The sequence below is a fragment of the Prionailurus viverrinus genome, chromosome D2 (genome assembly GCF_022837055.1).
Source record: "Prionailurus viverrinus isolate Anna chromosome D2, UM_Priviv_1.0, whole genome shotgun sequence".
NCBI classification, from domain to species: domain Eukaryota; kingdom Metazoa; phylum Chordata; class Mammalia; order Carnivora; family Felidae; genus Prionailurus; species Prionailurus viverrinus.
Window position 1 is genome coordinate 73203377 of NC_062571.1, and position 20950 is coordinate 73224326.

General features: G+C 37.5%; 1 protein-coding gene across 1 annotated transcript in view; it reads left to right on the top strand.

Moving 5' to 3' along the window:
- The window catches only part of ATRNL1 (attractin like 1), a 778070-nt gene that overhangs the window by 655490 nt on the left and 101630 nt on the right, over positions 1–20950 (top strand). The window contains exon 28 of the mRNA XM_047826276.1: positions 10911–11025. Within this exon, the coding sequence (XP_047682232.1) occupies positions 10911–11025 (115 nt within the window). The remainder of the gene's footprint in view (positions 1–10910; positions 11026–20950) is intronic.

Below are 20950 nucleotides of genomic sequence, written 5' to 3' on the forward strand. Positions count from 1 at the left end.
AAAGCATGATTATATAAGATCTCCAAATGAGATAATATTTTCGTTTTCTGGGACCTAACTACCTATTTAAAAATAAATAGTAAAACCACTGCTATCACCACCAAGTCAGTGCCACACGATTAAAATAACAGCAAAACTTAGTTAACCAGGTATTATACTATGGATATAAACGTGTGTGTGTGTGTGTGTGTGTGTGTGTGTAGTAAGAGATTTTGAACAGAGATTGAATATGGAGGCATTTCAACAAAGAAAAAATGTATTTGATACAGTATGAAAATTAAGCTTACAATTGGAATCCTTTGGAATCTCAAGAGCAGCATACTGATTCTGTGAATATTATGTTTTATTCCTTTCCCTATTCCCACATGTAATACTTTATTCTCTTTGAATTTGCTTCTAATGCAGTTTAACCCTGGTTTTGACAGTGTCCATCAACTTAATTTCTTTTATTAATATGAATTCTTCTCTTAGTGAGTAAAGCAAGCTAATGTGTTTTTCCCCTTATCATTTCATGCAAAGCAAATAGTAAATAAAGAATATGATTTTCACTTTCATTTTCCCCAAGTGTAAACAATGGAATCAGAGAATCTGTGCTCCAAAACTAGAGTCTTGGTATTTGTTGATCCTATGGAATCAACGCACTTGATTAGCTAGCTGTGAGCCAGGCTGCCTGGCTGACTTAATTCTATGCTCAGTAAATTAATTCTATTTTACTAAAGTGACTAAAAACTAAATTTCATATCAATATAAACACTCATTAAACTGCAAATACCAAGTTGTGCACGCTGTTGAAAAGACTCATTTTTATTTATAGATGGATTCTGATAAGAACAGCATTAAAAGTGGTTTAGTAGGGAAATGTTCGAGTGATTAATGTGCAGTTGTTTGCATTTTTAATATTTCACTCATATATCAGATCAGTATTTGTGCATACTGTCAGACTTTATTCTGTCCTTGTCAAAACACTTATTGCTGCTGACAGGTATAACATACCCACATTAATCCTTAATTCCTTGATTCAATTTTCTAATTGCTTTTTTGGCATGCAGTGGTGGCCATTTAGTCTTATGTGATGTATTCATCATATGGTGTAATAATGTGTTTTAAAAATTAGATGTGTCATTTAAAGTAACTGAACAAGAAAAAAATTACTAATGATTGGAAATTTCAAATTTCACTGTACTTAGACTAAGTATTAGATATTGGTACATCACACATTCTGGAAATTGTCCATAAATCATAGCCGAAGAATGTTAAAGGGACCCTAAAAATCATATAACCTAACATGTTCATTTGTCACGCGAGGAAATTGACTTCAAACATGCCCAGGAGCACACAACTACATAGTAGCAGAGTTGGTCCAAGAACTCAAGTGTTCTGAACCCTGGTCAGGAACGAGGCAGGTATATGCATATAATTTTTATTACTGATATCTTAAGTTCATTCCTACTATTAATAGCCAAGCTGAAAGAATGAGAAGTTCTTTGTCTTCTTAGGCTGTATTTTTAGCAGTATCATGCGGTGGTTAAAAACCAAGATACTAGAATCAGACAGATGGGAGTTTCAATCCTGGCTCTGCCCCTCCTTCACTGTATCGCCCTGAGAATATTATCTGACCTCTCTGAGTTTCAATTTCTTCATCTTATGAACCAAAATAACACAATAATGCATGTAAAATGCTTAGCATAGCACTTGAAACCTAGTGAGTACTCAACAAATGTTAGCTAATATTATTTTTCAGTGTTTTATTAACCCTTCACTATCCATAATTTAGAGAAACTGAGTCATGCCTACCATGTTGCAATTTCATTTATTGTTTGATTCACTCTACTCACCATGTGAAACATGTACTCCAGTAGATACTATAGGTAAGGTAAAGAGGTATCCAAGATGATACCTGGCTTTTTAGGGCAGGAAGCTAAAAGAGACATACAGTATATACATCAATAAAAGAGTAAAATATTGGGAGACTGAAGTCCCCAAAGGTGGCACAGGCATCTTTCAAAGAGAGCAAGTGAGTACAGAGGCAGTAGAGATAAATAAGAAACTGGGCCTCTCCTCAAAGAGATTGTTCCAGTGGGATGACAGGGTATTTACGCAAGCGTCATTCAAGATGGAAAATGAAGAGGGCCAGAAAAGGTACCGTTAAAGAACTAACGACGGAGAGACTCAATACCTCAGACCAAGGAAAGATTCATAGATGAGTTGGCTTCAAGGGATGAATAATTTCAGAAAAGTTAAAGGCATATAGGAAGGATCTCCTAGACAGTAGGGATATTATAAGTGCAGAGGGCACAGATTCTGGAAACCCTGGGCACAGTTGTTGAGCAGTGAACACTTACATTGACAAAAATGCAGAGCTTGTGGAGAATAAAAGATGGTGTTTGATGAGTGGGTAGACACAAGAGCATGGTAATCCCAAAATGCCATTTTGGACTCCATGTTACAGCAATCACAGAGCGATTGAAGTCATGAAACCATTTTGACCCATAGATGTGTTCTTTGGACAGCAACAATTTTGAGATTTGGCGTCTTTAAACAACTCTTATACTTTTTAGTTCACTCTAGTACCCACCACTACTTGTTTTCTTATTCTAGAAGTTCAGACAGTCTTCTTACCTACTATAGGCATTATGCATTGTGGTTAGGCATACATGCTCAGAAGATAGGCTACTTAGTTCCAAATCATGGTTTCGTCTTTTAGGTCTTTTTTAGGTCTACCACCTTCATTATGTTCCTTACACTCAGAGCTGAAGTTTCATAATTTCAAATGGGGATAGTTCCTGTCTCAAGGGGTAGGATTAAACTCACGGAAGCATGTAGCCTAGCACAAAGCATATTATGAGCACTTAAATGTTAGCTATTATTAAATTACCCACCTGAGCCTTGAAGGATTTTGAGTTTGCCACCTTACTTTGAAACTAGTGAACGTTTCTGAGAAAGGAATAACACATTTTTTCTTTTCTGTTTTTTTTTTTAATCTTTTGAGGCCTAGAGTATTAGACCAAACCCTGCTTACCTTGTAAAGACTAGTCCACGGACCTCAAATAATTCTGTTAAATCCTCAGCTGCTGGGGTTAGGGTTTCCAGTGATGCAGCTTCGCTATGATGTCTAGAAGTGAATCACTCACTCGTTTGCTCACTCTTTGAGAGGGCCAATGGAGGAAGGAGCAAGTAAGCAGCCCATTTTGCCCATTGGTATCTTCCAAACATCCAGTGATTCTTGGAGCAGCAGTTTCCCTGGCTATTTCCTGGGTTCAAATAATGGCCTCACTTACAGAACATGTCTATCATTGTGAATTTTAAGAACTGTCATCTCGAAAATCCTTATGATTCCAGAAGCTTCTCTGGTAACTTGCTTGTTTTCCATAGCTGGAACATGGGAAGAGATAACAGAGAATTGTTGCCTCCAAAAACAAGAACTTGAAAATACGAATACAGTAGTTTCAAAAACACCAGAGTGAACAAAACAAGTCTTTTTCACTCTAAAAGTGCTGTGTCCTTAATAAACAAGGACTGCTAATTATATAACTGTCAGTGATATTTTCTGGCACGGTCTAAAACCAGCTTCTTGCGGTACAACAAATATGAAAATGTCTGGAAGTAAATCACAGTGTCTGAGTGCTATGGGCAAGCAAACCCATGCCTTATCTCTTTCAAAGGCAGCCATGGAAAATGCATGATAAATTACACAGTTCAGTAAACATGTTATGTCATTGTGAAATGATTTTGATTCATGGTTGTGTATCTATCGCTAAACAACTGGCAAACCTCAAGGTATCAGAAATATCATTTGTGGTTTTTTGCTAATTTCTGTTGCAAAATTCAAGTGCTATAAGGCGTTTTTTTTTTCCTTTAAAATTCTTTATTGAGAGTGAGATTTGTCACAAATTCTTTGGAGATACGTGAATTCTTGGCGGAAGTGTCAAAGAGCTGTGCTAATCACTAATATTTTTAATATAATGAATAATTAATGTTTTTTTGCTGCTATCCTTTTATGAAAATGTTGTGGCCAGAAATAAAAAGCTGTAAGCCAATTTGATTTGAAAATAGAATTATAAGCTCTTTTCATGTAGTTTATCAATATAAAGAAATTTCTGACTGTTTTCTCTACAACAGTAGGAGAATTAAGAGTGGGGAATTATTATAAGGACACGTTTACACAAGAGGCTTTTCATACAAGCAGAATTCCTTTTCCATGGTCAAGATATTTTACTACACTGTTTGTTGCTGAGTCTCTGATGTTAAATAATTAAGCCATTTTCCACCTGAAATTTATTTTTTACTAATTTTTCTCCCAGTTGGCGCATTTCACATTAGCACTTGATGGTTAAAACCTTTTCTTCCAGGGGCGCCTGGGTGGCGCAGTCGGTTAAGCGTCCGACTTCAGCCAGGTCACGATCTCGCGGTCCGTGAGTTCGAGCCCCGCGTCAGGCTCTGGGCTGATGGCTCAGAGCTTGGAGCCTGTTTCCGATTCTGTGTCTCCCTCTTTCTCTGCCCCTCCCCTGTTCACGCTCTGTCTCTCTCTGTCCCAAAAATAAAAATAAATGTTGAAAAAAAATTTTTTCAAAAAAAAAAAAACCTTTTCTTCCAGTATAAAAGTAGCCTGACAACACAATCAATTGATGTGCTCTCAAATTGTTTGTTTTTCTAAATCCCCTACACCAAGAGCCACTGTTTCTCAACTATTTTTGTTTGTTGTTTTATCTTGTTGTAATCATAAAATTATTTTCTTCTAATATTTTCAATACAGTATTTTAACATAAACTTGGATATTTTGAATAGTTCCAATTATTGCATTGAGACCTTAAAAACAAAACAAAAAAGAAAGCCTTGCCTGATGGTAGAAAAGGATAAATTGTGTCTTAGGTATATTAAAGGGGTGTATGTTAAAGGGGATTTTAATATTTCTGATCTGTCCCCATTATTTAAACCTGAATTCATTTTTTTTCTCTTAGTATATTTTAACCAATTGACCTTTACATATACTTTGCATTTATTAAATTAGAATAAATTTCAGAAGCCTGGAAATATGACTCAAAACATTCATAGTATTTTTCTGTTAGCCTTGGAATATGACAAGCCTATTCTCTAAATATTTGCATCATTGGAGAATATCTATGTACTTATGCTGATTTTGACTTAACATTTTCAAAAATAAGTCTGTTAAATTAAATGTAAGCTTTAAACTGTAAAACTGTAGATCATGCAACTTGATACGAGTATTGCAACATGGCTTACAGCATATTCTTGGAAGATTTTTATGCCCTTTACTTCTTCCATCAGGACCACTTTCACCTTTATATTGAAACCTCCCAAAATGTATCTGTATGAGGATAATTTTAAAACATGAGATTTATGTTGCTATAAAGGAGGAATCCTTTATAACCACATAAAACTGTTGTCACCAGAAATTTCAGTCTAAGTTTTACATGAAAGGGGACATATTTTATCTTTAATGCCTCGTTAAACTTTCTGAAAACGGCAGTATTCTAAAATATTCTTGGTGAATGTCTGTATTTCTTCTGAAGATTTCAAATGTGATCAACAAAAAACTAAACAAATCACTTGTTCTAATAATTAAACCAGTGGTACTTTTTTCTTCTAATTTTGCCTTTATGCATAGATGTTGCTTTGACGTATCAGCAGGGTCTCATCTGTCATTTTCTTTTCAGTGAAATGGCCAAAATCACCTTTGCCATGCTAAAATGGTATACTCACTGTTTAAAAGGTGACATTGTATTTAAACCCAAATTCTTCGTACATGCTTGTGTCCACTGGACGTGTGTGCACGGAGTATGTGTGTTCACATATGTGTGTGCTGGCACGTGTGTGTGTACACACGTGTGTGAGTACATGTTTGTACATGTGCACATATGATAAATTACACTGTGTGGTTAAAAGGATGGACTCAGGAGGCAGCCTGCCTGAGTATAAATCTGAGCCCTGCTACTTCCTAGTTACATACACTTGAGCAAGTGTTTTTCACCTTGCGTCAGTGTTCTCATCTTACACAGTTGTAAGATTTAAACAAGTTAATATGTGTAAAGAACTTTGAATACTTAATCCATAGTAAGTACTTAATACAATACTGGCTATTACTACTATAATCATTATAGATTCATTTACTCTATCTTTCAGGTTATATTATTTATACAAGTGCATCAGCCGGTGATTATGACATACATATTTCACTGAAGTGATATTAAAGATATGCCAAGAAAACATTTTGGATTGTGATAATTTAATTAGATAAACTGTGTGGTATAGTACATCATTGGTGACAGGAAACAACTGTGAGAAAGCAACAAAAATTGCATAACTTGGTGGCTCACAGACTACCTGTCAAATAGAGTGAAGTGCATTTATTTATTCAAATGTAGGCCTGCAGCACATCTCTTTCGTGCCAGGATTCGGTGTTAAAATGAAACATGGCACCATACAATCCAGCGGTCATACTCCTTGGTATACACTCCAAGGATTTGAGAACTTACATCCACACAAAAACTCACTTGCTAAAAAGGGAACAGCATGATGGGAATGAGAGCAGATAGTAGACCTCTCTAAGTGTGTTTTATTTTCCAGATCTAACCTGGAACCATATCAATGTCTTAAAAGTATAAAGCAATATTAAATAAAAATGGAAAGGGGGGTAATCCCACCAAACTCGACTTCTGAATTCACAAACTTACCTAAGTTGGAATGGAATCAGTGGCAAAACCACACAGAGAGGACCTATTTCAAGTGATTTGAAACATGCAGTATTTGACTGTATGTCCTTAGTGAGATGTGGCATATATGCACTTAAGACAAAATAAATAAATAAAATCTACAGAGAAGTCAATTTTAATTAATTGTATTGTCATATGTAATATATAATCCTATATTTAAATTGTATTGTAGCATAAAAGTAATTACCAATATTTTAGATACCAAGATTTCCGACGTAAAAGAAAAGAGATACAAACACTCAAAGAAGTTTAAATAAAACAGATTAAATTTGAATTGGAAGTTTCATTATGAATCCATGGTATATCTTTCCTCTTTAAAAACATTTCTGAGTATGGAGGGCACATTGATATTTTACACAAATCGACCTTCACTGAAGACATGATGCCCAGCTTCTGGGAATTCTGTTGGATGTCTTCAGCTGTCAGTCCTTTCTGGGATTACCACGACACAGAGAAACACCTTGTCCAAGGTCATGATCCCATGGGCAATGATAAGTAGTAACTAATCTTTGAAGGAGGGGGGAGTATAAAGGCCTGGCCCACTTGGCCCAACCCAATTGTTGAAAGATTCTAGCTCCAGGTCTCCTCCTGGGCCTGCATCTCAGTTCAGCTTTTTCCCTCTGTCTAATGAGGCTTCCTTCCTTTTCCTTCCACCTTTTTTTTTTTCAACCATAAGAACCCTTTGGTTTTTAACTCTTTGCTTTTTAACTCTGTCTCCCAGGGAATCTGCTTCTTTGGGAACCCAGTTTATGACCCTGAGCTCTATTGCCCAAAACTTCCTAGAACAATAACCAACCCAGTAGCAATAGAGACCTCTTTTGTCTGGGATTAATACCATTTCCCAGCAAGGTTCCTTAGACAAACGTCTGACTGCAGATCTGGGACAGGTAAAAGACAGGGAAGCTATCAAAGGCATTTGTGGTCATGTCAGAAGAACTCAGGAACCAATTTGAAGACATTCTCATTGTTCAAAGATAGTACAATTTGAGCAATTAACAAAACTAGTAATGACAAAATTTTAACTGCTATCAATTGAAACACATCAGAAATGTTAAAAGTTATAAATTTATAATGATACTATAAATTGTCATGTTTGGAGACTGCTAACAAGTATTTATTCTGAAAATTGATAAATAAGGGGAAATAATCAAGTATTTAGCCTATCTGAACTATAAAAACTCAGTAAACTAAGAATAGAGGGTAGCTTCCTCAACTTGATGAAGAATATCTACAAAAAACATAACAGCTAACATCATGCTTAATGGTGAGAAACTTGAAGCATTCCCACTAAGATCAAGTACAAGGCAAGGATGTCCCCTTCTCACCACTCCTTTTCAACATTGTACTGGAAGCTGTAGCTAAAGCAATATGATAAGAAAAGGAAATTAAAGGTATACATATGGAGAAGAAAGAAATGAAACTGTCTTTATTCTCATATGACATGATTGCCTATGTAGAAAATCCAAAAGAATCAACAAAAATACTCCTGGAATGATAAGCAGTTATAACAAGGTTGCAAAATACAAGGTTAATATACATGTCAATTCCTTGCCTACATACCAGTAGTGAACAAATAGACTTTAAAATTAAAGAGACAGTAGCATTTATGCTACTGCCTCTCAAAATTAAATACTTAGATATAAATCTAACAAAATATATATAAGATCTGCATGAGGAAGACTACAGAACTCTAATGAACAAAATAATAAAGCTAAATAAAAGTAAAGATATTCTGTGTTCGTGGATATGAATAATCGATATTGCCAAGATGGCAGTTCTCCCCAACCTAATCTGTAGATTCAAAGCAATCCCAATCAAAATGCCAGCAGGTTATTTTGTGAATATATACAGACCGACTCCATATTTTATGTGGAGAAGGAAAAGACCCAGAATAGCCAAATAGTATTGAAGTTAGAAGACTGACACTATCCAACTTCAAGACTTACAATAAACCTACAGTAATCAAAACAGTATAATATTGGTGAAAGAAGAGGCAATCAGACCAATGGAACAGAAGAGAATCCAGAAATAGACCCACATAAGTATAGTCAATTGATCTTTATCAAAGGAGCAAATGCAATGCAATGAAGTAAAGATAGCCTTTTGAACAAATGGTTCTAGAACAACTGGACATCCACATGCAAAAAGAAAAAAAAAGTGAAAATAGACACATACCTTATACCCTTCACAGAAGTTAACTCCAAATGGATCATACACCTAAATGTAAATTGCAAAACTATAAAAGTCCTAAATGATAACATAGAAGGAAACCTGGATGACCTGGGATATGACAATGACGTTTTAGATACAACACCAAAATCACAATCTGTGAAAGAAATAATTACTGAGCTGGAATTCATCAAAGTAAAAAACTTCTGCTCTTCAGAAGATAATATCAAGAGAATGGAAAGATAAACCACAGACTGGAAGAAAATATTTGCAAAAGAGACATCTGATAAAGGTCTATTTCTAAAGTATATCAAGAACTCTTAACATTCAATAAGAAGAAACAAATAACCCAATTAAAAATGTGTGAAGACCTTAACAGATACCTCGCCAAAGGAGATATACAGATAGCAAATAAGAACATGAAAAGATGTTTCATGTCATATATTATCAGAAAAAATTCAAATTAAAGTCACAAGATGCCACAGCACACCCATTAGAATAGCCAAAATCCAGAACACTGACACTGCTATAAATTCAGATTTGCCAGGATTTCTCATTCACTGTTGGTGATAATACAAAATGGTGCAGTCACTTTGGAAGACAGTTGATGGTTTCTTAAAGAACTAATAATCACGTTCCTATTAGTTGATCTAGCAGTCACACTCCTTGATACATCTCCACCCAGTGGAGATGAAAACTTATGTTCACACAAAAGCCTCCACGTGGATGTTTGTAGTAGCCTAATTTTTATTTTCGGAAATTTGGAAGCAGCCAAGATGTCCTTCAGAAGGCGAATGAATAAATAAACTGTAGTATATCCAGACAATGAAATGTTATTTGACACTGAAAAGGTATGAGCTACCAAGGCATGAAAATACATGGAAGAACCTTAACATGCATATTCCCAAGTGAAAGAAGTCAACCTGAAAGGGCTAAATTCTATATGATTTGAACGATATGACATTCTGGGAGAGGCAAAACTATGGATACAGTAAAAAGATCAGTGGTTTCCAGGGTTTGGAGTAGAGAGGAAGGGATGAATATGTGGAGGACAGAGGATTTTTAGGCAGTGAATATACTCTGTATGATACCATAATGGCGGATACATGTCAGACTCATGGACTATGGTCTAACACAACAGTAAACCCTAATATAAACTATAGACCCCTGGTGAGTATGATGTGTCAATGTAGGTTCATAAGTTATAGCAAATATACCATTCAGGTGGGGGCTGTTGATGATGGGGAGGCTATGCATATGTTAGGGCAAGGTGTATATGGGAAATCTTGTATCTTCCTCTCACTTTTACTGCAAACCTAGAACTGCTCTAAATAATAAAGTCTATTAGGGGCGCCTGGGTGGCTCAGTGGGTTAAGCGTACAGCTTCAGCTCAGGTCATGATCTCACAGTTTGTGAGTTCAAGCCCCGCATGGGGCTGTGTGCTGACAGCTTAGAGCCTGGAGCCTGCTTCAGATTCTGTGTCTCCCTCTCTCTCTGCTCCTCCCTGGCTCATGCTCTGTCATTCTCTCTCCTTCAAAAATAAGTAAAAACATTTAAAAAAATTTTTTTGAAGTCTATTAAATTAAAACAAAAAACAAAAAACAGAGGAGCCTGTGTGGCTCAGTCAGTTAAGCATCCAACTCCTAATTTCTCCCCCACCTTCCTCTGTCCCTCCCCTGCTGGTGCACACGCTCTCTCTCTCTCAAAAAAAAAAAAAAAGTAAATAAAAATAACACGCTAAAAATAGAATAAAGAATACTTTTCAAAAATATGCACCAATATTTAACCCCCCCAAGAAAAAAATACCCTCTAACTGCTAATGACCACTACTATGAAAACACTAGGTATTACTACAATAAAATATTCAATTGGACTATTAAAAAATGAGACATTGTATATCCCCATCCACTAGGAGGGTACAGTGTAAAACACTGAAATAGAGGTAGGAGAAAAGTAAAACAGCAATGTCCTATCAATTAGGCAAATTTAAAATTCTGTTTTCTTTTTCAGGGGGCACCTAAACCGATAGCCATTGAACCGTGTGCTGGGAACAGAGCTGCTGTTCTGACTGTGTTTCTTTGTCTGCCGCGAGGATCATCAGGTGCCCCTCCTCCTGGGCAGTCAGGTAAGATGAGTGGAACCACCAGCAGTTGAGCAAAACATGCGGACTAAACAGAAGAAATAAACAATACTACCACATAGCACAGTGAGGATATTTACGTGGTTCTAATTTAAAGCATGGCCGAATTTATTAGAATACAAACTTTTCCAAAAGATCTAGAAACCTACATTGCTATAAATTCAGATTTGCCAGGATTTCTCTTAAAAATGCGTGTAAAATACGTGTGTATGTTCGTGTGTAACATACACGCATGTGTGTTCACACACGCACCCCCCAATTTGTTGTTGTAACTACAGTGAGAAATCTCATTAGCATGGCAAACAAATTTTTGACTTTGGGGCAGCTTCTTTTTTCCCAGTATGTGTGTCATACAGGATACAAAGTTATAAACATGATTAGAAGTTTGCTTCATAAATATGGAACCAAATTAAGGAATGTACTTGCACGTTTGGAATGTGTACCATGTCAGAGGGTGCTAGCTTCATATCACATACACTGAATATGTGTTCTTGTTATCAGCACCAGACAGCTGGAGCTCATGGGCCAGGGAATCCTCCCCATCCGATGGCACAGCCTTTGCTTCTGAATCTCCTTTTCTCACATGAAAAGCAAAAGCATATTTTGAAAATGGGGGTAACTGTATGTGTCCTCTGGGAGTTCTTCTCATCGCTGTGATGTTGTCCATATTGTAAATATGCAGAATGTTGAGTGTAACTTGTGATTAAATAACAAACCATGCTATTTCTCTCTTTTTACATATTCTATTCCATTTACTTACAATGTGAAATTTTTCAATCTCCTGATTATTTGCTCCCTCCAACACTTATGAAATGGATGCTTTTTGAGGGTTAGGGTAATTTCAAATCAGTCTTTCTTTTCAATTCCCCTGAAGTATAAAGGGCCAGAGATCTGGCAAGGTCTCAATAACAGTAATTGATGTTGAACTCACCTCCCTGCTTATTTTTTCTTTTCTTGGTTCCCTAGCTAGCTTTGACCTTGCTCCTTTCTTGATTTGTATCCACCCTGGCACAAAAATGGAAGCTACACTACTTTATACCTTGTAAACTTCAGATGTTCATGTATCAGAATTTTCCCATGTGGGGGCAGAGGGTTTCCATCACCTCTAGCATTGTCATTTGTGGCATCTGATGATACCTTGTTGCAGGGATTTTCACCCAAAGCTTATTCGTAGATGTTCATTGAAAGAAATAAGCATTCTCTGTACTTTGTCATACACCAAGGGAACGTCTTGCACTTCTTTCAGAACCGCCATGGTAAATGTAAATGGGATGCAGGAAGTAGAATAGTTTGGCACTGGTCAGATAAGATGAATAATTATAGGTACCATGCCCAGCTAATGGAAGCATTGTTTTAAGGCTGGGATGATTTCCAAAACAAACACTTTGCTAATGAAAACAAGTTCGTGTGATATACACCAAGGTTCTTCTAAATCCTTGACAAGATGACGTACTGATGGGCAGAGTGAAGGCGACTGCCAATACTCTGTCCTTTTAACCTTTGAGATCTTTTTGACTGATTTGAAAGAACCAGGTAGCAGTGTGGGCCATTTCCTTAGCTGTGTTCTGTTACAGATGCGTTATGATTACTAACGCTAATGCCATTTTAGATGTGCATAGTGCTCTACTCTTTACAAAGTGTTTTCTTATTTTTCACATTTGATCCTCAGGACAAGCCCATGCAATACGTATAAAACTCACTTTGTAAATGAGGGAATTGAGATATAGAAATCTCTGTATTTCTACATTCAAGGAATAATTAGGAAACTACTAGAGTATAAAGCTAAAGAACCAAAACATACTTATTGCTAACCTTCTAGGTAATTTTCCCTGATGATCTGTAGCAGAGAACTTATTTCTCTATAATCCATAGCCCATGTCTTCACAGAGCCCAACATTTGAGGAGTACTAAAAATGTCTGCAGAGTTGAAACCAGTCAGTAGACAAAACCTTGAGTTAACTTACCATACTTTTTACAGAGCCTGTAGTTTGAGCTATGTTGGGTATCTGTGTGCATAATTCAGGATGGATTTGTTCTTTGTTTAAAAAAAAAGCTAACAAATGTTTTCCAGCTATTTTTATAAGAGTAGGAATACTCTGAGTCTACTTCAAAATACAGTATTCTCTGCTGTCTGCAGTCTACTTTGAAATGCATCAAAAACATAGTATTGATGAGTAGGTAGTAGGATGGGTAGATGGACAGATACATTATAAAGCAAGGAAAGTAAATGTGAATGGTAGAATCTAGGTGGTGGGAATACAGTTGTTAAAATTCTCTCTTTCCACTTTGCTATAGGTTTGAAAGTTTTTATGGTAAGATGTTGGGAAACAATAAAATAAAAACTCCTGACTTCACTGCAACCAACCAACCAAACAAACAAGCAAAACAAACCCCTCCCCCCCCAAAAAATAAAAACACAGTCAGTGTCTGTAGAGGGTTTTCTAATGTTCACATCTCAGTTTTCCCTGAACAAAGCAAATACCGATACCAATATACAAACTAAATGATTTATTTTTTTCACTCTTCATCAAGATACTTGGTGTGTACACAGACAATTAAAATGTAACAAAATATAATCCAATATTTGAGAGGATGTGCATGCCAATGATTTTGGGGGAACCATATCGGCTCTTGGAAAGGAAATGGTGATGTTGGTTATCTCATTCCGAGAGTTGGGCTTATCTCATATCTTTACAGAAAGTCCATCTATGTGCCCGTGCTGGTCACAGTGCCGCACACGTGGAAAGCAGTTCGTACATACCTTTGACGAGAATAGTGGTAGAGGGGGAGCTTTATGGACAGACTCCCGACCCATCCCCACTATGTGAAGGACAGGGCGCCGGGAGCCTTCCCCTGGCTATTGGGAGATTTATGTCTCCAAATATTAGCAAATGTATTCAGTGATTAATTAGTCTTGCTTATTGGATTATAAGTTCTCTTGCAGTACTTAGTACAGTATCAAAATGTTTGACCAGCCCCTTTTGACCTGTAGCTTTTGAAATGTTGGGTGACACTTTTCATAATGCACTCTTCCTTACCATGAATGAAGGCACTTAAGACAAGGATAAGTTTGGGGACAAGGAGATGGTGGAGGCATCCCAGGAGCATGGTGGTTTTCTCCCCGAAACTGAACTTCAGTACTGACAAATAAATGATTCAGAAACACACAGGTGCTAGGTTTTAGCCATCTCTTTAAAGTAGCAGCTAGTAATTTTTTTTAGCATGTGGCATCATCGTTGGACTTTATTCTCCTTCCACCAGAAAGCATGTCAGTAACTCCTAGCAAGTAATAAGTATCTAAAATGTGTGATGTCCTTTCCATGGCTTTCATCTTAACAGAGGTCAAAAGGAAAACTGCAGATTCATCCTTCAGCTTACCCCATGTACTAAATATTTTTTAATGTAATGAATTTAGGTGTTTGTGAGCAATTCTCCCTCTTGGTGGCTTAGAAGAGTAAAAGCAAAAGATATTAAATAGGCTTTTTGGCATTCCTGGAGCTGGACTAATCAGGTTCCCAGCTCCCCCACCCCCGTAAACCTGCTGCTTCATGACTGTATTTTTTGTGTGTGTGTGAGAGACTGCTGCCAACCAGGCCACACTCTTTGGGTTCATGTGGGATTTCTGGGGTTGACATTTGCACAGTGTCATCAGTAGAGGTTGAAACACTGACATCCCCATGAAAACAGGACATATCAGGTAAATGCTGCATGACACTGAACAACCAAGCATGACTCCAGTCACCTTGGACACAGCAAGGTCCCCAGGAGTTTTGGAGTCACATTAAGATGAAATGTGGACAAAGTAAATACAGCTCTTCAAAAGCATAAATTGAAAGTGATAATGATTGCCATCACTTTGTGATGGGAGTTTATGGATTTCATCGTTTATGGATTCTCACTAATAACAAGCAGATTAACTCTTCTCACTGGATTAAAAAATCTCAGGGGCACAGATGTCCACTGCCAAAAAGGAGCTATGTGTTTCAACTCAAAGTAGAATTTTGCCCTGAACTTGCCTCATATTTGATGGAGGCTAGCATTACCAAAAAGAAGACAGTGCAACGTCTAAGGTTTTGATTTTTTTTTTCTTTAAGCTTAGAACTTTTGGCAGGATGACCAGATTATTTTGAAAAATCTAGAAATATTGTATAATGTTTAAAATGATAGTCAACTCACAGTGCCATGGGTAATGATGACAAAAAGAGACCTTGGTTTAATTGAATGAAAAAGAGGTAGGTCGGGGCACCTGGGTGGCTCAGTCATTTAAGTCTCCAACTCTTGATTTCAGCTCAGGTCATGAGCTCACAGTTTGTGGGATTGAGCCTCACATTGGGCTCCGTGCTGACAGCACAGAGCCTGCTTGGGATTCTCCCTCTTCTTCTCTGTCTCTGCCCCTCCCCTACTTGTGCTCTCTCTCTCTCAAAATAAATAAACATAACAAATAAAAATAAAAATAAAAAGAGGTAGAAGAAAGCAAACTAGTAGTTCTGAGCATTATATCAGGTGCTTTCCATACAGTCATTAGTTTAACCCTCTTAATGATTCTGAAAAATAGCTATTATTATCCCACTTTTACAGACAAAACAAAAACAAAACAAAACAAAAAAACAAAAAAACCTTGAAACTCAAAAGAGATCAAATGACTAGTCCTGGGTCCTACATCTAGTGAGAGAATGAGCCAGAGCTCACATCCAGGACCAAGTGCATCCTCAGCATGTGGGACTCTCCCTCATCACAGTGCTTCTCTGGACAGTCATACAAGAGTACTCCAGATATTCCTTTTCCTGAAAAGCTTTATATACAGAGTTGAAGAGAAAGGACCTGGCAGGTTCTATAAGCATTGAGCTTAAGGAGAGAAGAAGGATAGATTTATCTTTCTTGGTGATTTAACTCCAGAACTTTGTAAAGTGCAGCGATGTGCATACCACGCCAAATTGTTGTGATTCAGTGTATGTGATAGAAGTGAGGGGCTTGCCATTAATGGAAAAAAACTTCAGCTCGTATATGCGAGCTATGGACTTGAGTCACAAGTCCTGAGATCCAGATCCAACTCTGCCACCGACTAGCTGTGTGTCCGTGGGCAAATTTTGTAGTAGTCTCCGGGTCCTATTTACCTGTGTATAAAATGATGGCATGGAGGTAAATCCCTAGGATGCATCCCACACCAATCCTCTTATAAAATTCTACTACAGATTATGCTAAGTCTACCAGCTTGGTGTAGGAAGGGCAGATAACGTGTCCCTTAACTTACCTTTCCAGCTGCTCAGGACCAGTGAAGAAACTGTATTTCTATATATTTCTATATATTTCTTATTAGTGACTAGAAGAATTCTCTCTGATTCTTAAATTTTCAAAATATCTTAATAGTGCTATTAATGAAGGCTAGTTTCAATCTTCTCAGCATGTTTGGAAGATGGAGATAGTTCCTCTTGCCCCACTGTAGAAGTGAGTAAGAGGGATGTCACAGCACCAGTGAGAGGCAGAAGGTCGTCTACCATCCCAGAGATGGTTTGGGAACAGACTGCAGGTCTGCAGGTTCTCAGTGTGGTACTCTTTCCTCTGAAGCCAGTTTTTAAAGCTAATTCACATTTTCCAAAGGCTTCTGGGTTTTCCTGTCCCTTAAGTCTCTCTGTTTTCCTTCCATAACTTTGCCAGTGTATCTTCACACTTGTAGAAGCACACCTGCTGAGCTAATGTTAGCACTCTCTCTGGTATTGGTGGCTGGAAAAGGAAATAAAACTACTGAGCCATATCAAGACTTCATTATAAAAAAAAATCATGGTAGTTACCTTTTAACCTCAAATCCAAGTATTATTTATATCCACCATATATATCTTCGTAAAGAAGAAAACAGAAAAATGGGTATTACATCGCAAAATTATAAAATTAGGCAGAGAGCCCAGTCAACAGCTAAACATCTGAGATTATTGTTAATAAATATGACTCTGTGTCAAAAACATACCTGCTTTTAAAAAGGCCCACAAATCAATAATAGGAAATAATTTTATCTTCTATTAATTTGAGAATATTTAGAAGTATCTGCTACATGCCAGGCACTGCGTTTATGGTAGTGAACAAAACAGAATTTCTGTCCCCATAAAGGTTACAGCCTATGTGGAGATAAATGTGAAATACACAATCATGCCAATGAATCCATAATTACAAATTGTGTTAGGTGCTATGGACCAGGAGACAGTGCTGTGAAAGAGAGTTGAAATAATACTGATCTACAATTGCTAAGCTTAATGTCATTGTAAGCGAGTAACAAAATGGTGATCATTCAGACGCTCTTTCCTCGGTTCTCATGTCGCCATGTCTCTGTCCTGCTCGACAGCTGAATAGTCCCCACCTTGCCTCCTCAGCTTCTGGAAACGCTCTCCACTGGTGTTCTGTGGCCTATCTCAGGTACCCACGTAGAATTTACTTACGGATAATGGATGTTGGCCACCCCTCTGTTCTTAGTCTGCCTCATCTGCTTCTGAATATAGGTGGGCATCCCCCAGGTTTGATCCTTTAGCCAACTTCTCATCCGGCTCCATCCTGTCCCTCGAGGGTTGTGCCCTCGTCACTCCCAGGGGAGCTAATTCCTGACCGACCCTGGGTCTCGAGCCAACACTGCTCACCTGTTGAGTACTACCATCGCAACCTGAATCTGCCGCTCTCCCCCTTCCCCCTCTCCCTGTTACCATCACCTACTCCCCCACTGTTACTGTGAAGTTCGTTGGCTTCAGAGTGGCTCAAGTTTGAAATCCCAGAGTTGCTTTCCTTCTTGTTTCTTTCTACCATTTTACATCCAAATAATCATGAAGCTCTTTTAGATTTTGCCCCTACGGCAGATAGAACATCCGTCTCCTTCTGGCCGTTCTTCCTGTTTCCAGTTTTCTTCTGGGCACTGGCGCCTCTCACTGGACTCCTGCCAAAAGAGAGCACGATTCTAATCACATCACCCTCTTCCTTGTAAACCTTTGCCGACTTTTCATTGCCTGTTCAAGTGAGTCCAGACATTTACCCTGGGGTGTGAGGTCCTCCTCCACCTTGCCAGAGCCTAGCTGCACAGCCCCACCGGCGAGCCGGGGGCCCTTGAGTTGTCATTTTTAACTTCTCGGACCCTCTGTTCTCCCATCTGTAAAATAAGGGAGATGACCACATGGTATGTCTTTATGATTTTTGCCAGGCTTGTAATTCCACGTGTATGTTTCTTCCTATGATTCCGTGAGCGTGTGTGTTGTCCGTCCCACTCACCGTTGTTCCTTGTGCTTGAAATGCCCTCTCTTGCTCAGCTGCCAGTTTCTAAAACCCAGTTCAGAAGCCAGTTCCTCTTCCATGAAGACTTCGGTTCCCTCCACGCAAACATGACATCACTCTCCTTGAAATCCCTTAGGATTTCCTGGTTCAGTTCTTCACTGCCTCCTAGTGGGTGTCACTAGGGTGTTGTGAATTTTTCTTCACTTTCTCCCCAGGTAGTAAGCTCTCTGTGGGCAGGGGCTATGTCTTATTTTGTCTTTGAATCCCCAGCAGCTAATAAGTTCTTGGTACTTAGTAGTTGCTTGATAAATACTTAACTGATTAATAAAATTTAATTACCTTTAAATGATAGAACTTCACCAAAAAAATGTGGAGAATATATATATATATATATATATATATGTATATGCGTATATATGTGTATATATATATATGTGTATATATATATATACATATATATATATATATATCCTACAAATGTAAAATTTACTCGTTATAATTTTACTTTCAGGCCCGTAATTTTTGATAGACTGGATTTTATGTATTTATGATTCATGTAGGATTCAAGTACATGTCTTAGAGACTAAAATCAAGCTCAGCATTGTACCTTTGATGGAAAATATCTTTTGGGGCACCTGGGTGGCACTCTCTCTCTCTCTCTCTCTCTCTCAAAATAAATAAACTTAAAAAAGAAAAATATATATTAAAACTTATTTGCTTAGATTTAAGTTTCAAGGAAAATCAGAATATTAGGGAAAATGATACAAAAAATAAGGCAATTTATATTTCCAATGTAGCATATACTAAACCTATCATAAACATTCCATTTTTATGATTTGAATGTTGATTTCTTTCTTGCGTAATAATTTTTACATTTTATTTAAGCTTGAAAGAGCACAACTAGGTTCCACCCTTTATGACCAAAAAAAGAACTCTGAATCTTATAGAATATTGTCTACATATTAGTTATAGTTAGGACACATAACCTTACAAAATGTATATGGAAAATAAAAAGTATCAATTGCTGTTGTAGTTGTTATTATTAACACGTACCATTTGTTTTGAATCTGTTCAATGTTCATTACGATTCTTTGAATTATCATCACCCAATAAAGTATATCATCACTTTTCTTTCAGAGATGAGAAAAATAAACTCATGGGGCAGGGGGAGGTTAAGTCACCTTCCTACAACCACATAGCCAATAAGTTATTGAGCCAGAATTTATTTTTTTAATGTTTATTTATTTATTTTTGAGAGGGAGGGAGGGAGGGAGGGTGAGCATGAGCAGGGGAGGGGCAGAGAAGGAGGGAGACAGAGAATCCCTCCGTGCTGTCAGTGCAGAGCCCAATGCGATCCCCACATGAGATCATGACCTGAGGCAAAATCAAGAGTTGGACACTTAACCGACTGAGCCACCCAGGTGCCCCAAGCCAGAATTTAAAACCAGAAAATCTCACACCATAAGGTTCTTCCCAAATTTGTTTTTCCATGTGGATAGTGAGGAGTGGGGGTGGTTATGGTCAAATACCATTAGCTCTGTCCTTTTTGGGATAGTATAAGCTTTTTCTTTCACTGCCTAGTGTCTCTGTGAAGTGACATGGCCACGATCCTTCCATTTGAGATTTTAATTTTTTTTCTTTGTGCCATTGTTAACAGAGAGAAGTTGACTAATGTGCCAAGGCAACAAAGAAAAAAAAAATAGGACAAGAAACTTGAAGAATAGTGAACATGGCTAATTAAAAATACTGTAAAGTGAGTAAAACACTCCCTCTAGAAGTGAACTCAAACACTTTCAGGATAGAAAAAACTCACATGAAAACTCAGAATGTATGGATATGAAAAATGAGACCTCCAGCACTGAAAGAGCGGCCAACATATTTTTCTTTGCTTTTTCTTTTCTTCACCTGCCACTCTGTTCAGGTATTTCTACAATTGATTGGCAAATAAATACTGTGGTCAAAGAGAAAAATAGAAAAAAAGTAAGCAACTCAACAAATCAACTTACAAAGCCAAAGGGGAAAAATCAAGATTTGTCTGGAATCAGTAAGCTGTCTTCAAAGCAACAAAATGAAATAAGAATTTGTGGGTATGAATAAAATTTAAAGCCTAAATCAGCCCCCCAGTAGTATGATGGCTGACACCATGTTACACTGATAGCTGATTTAATCTTCCAATTAGTAAGATATTTCACTTTTAATTGGCCATGAATTAAGTAGTCCTGCTTTATTACATACATGTAGGGGAATTTAGCAGAAGGCCACCTCCTGCCTTTACTAAGGATAGATGGGTAATCTGGAGTGTCAGAGAATTTTAGAATTTTTGGAACTTCAGAAATTGGACTTAGATTTGTCTAGCTCATAGTTCAATGGGGACTGAAACCAAGATCTATGGATCTCCCATGGAGGGAGAAAATTTAGCCCTCCCTCCTGTTTATTATGCCACAGTGTAAAACCTGACAAGAAGAGATAACAATAATAATCCCCTTGTTGCCAGGAAGCAGCATTGCACACCTCTTGCCACCAAGGCCCAGAAATGGCAGACAGAAATGAATTCCCTAGATCCAAAAAGGAAAATTAAAGGGCTTGAGAAAATATGTCTGCTTACCAGCAGACTGATAAAATGCTAAGAAAATGTGGGTCAAGGGCCCTGGGAATTTCTTCTTTT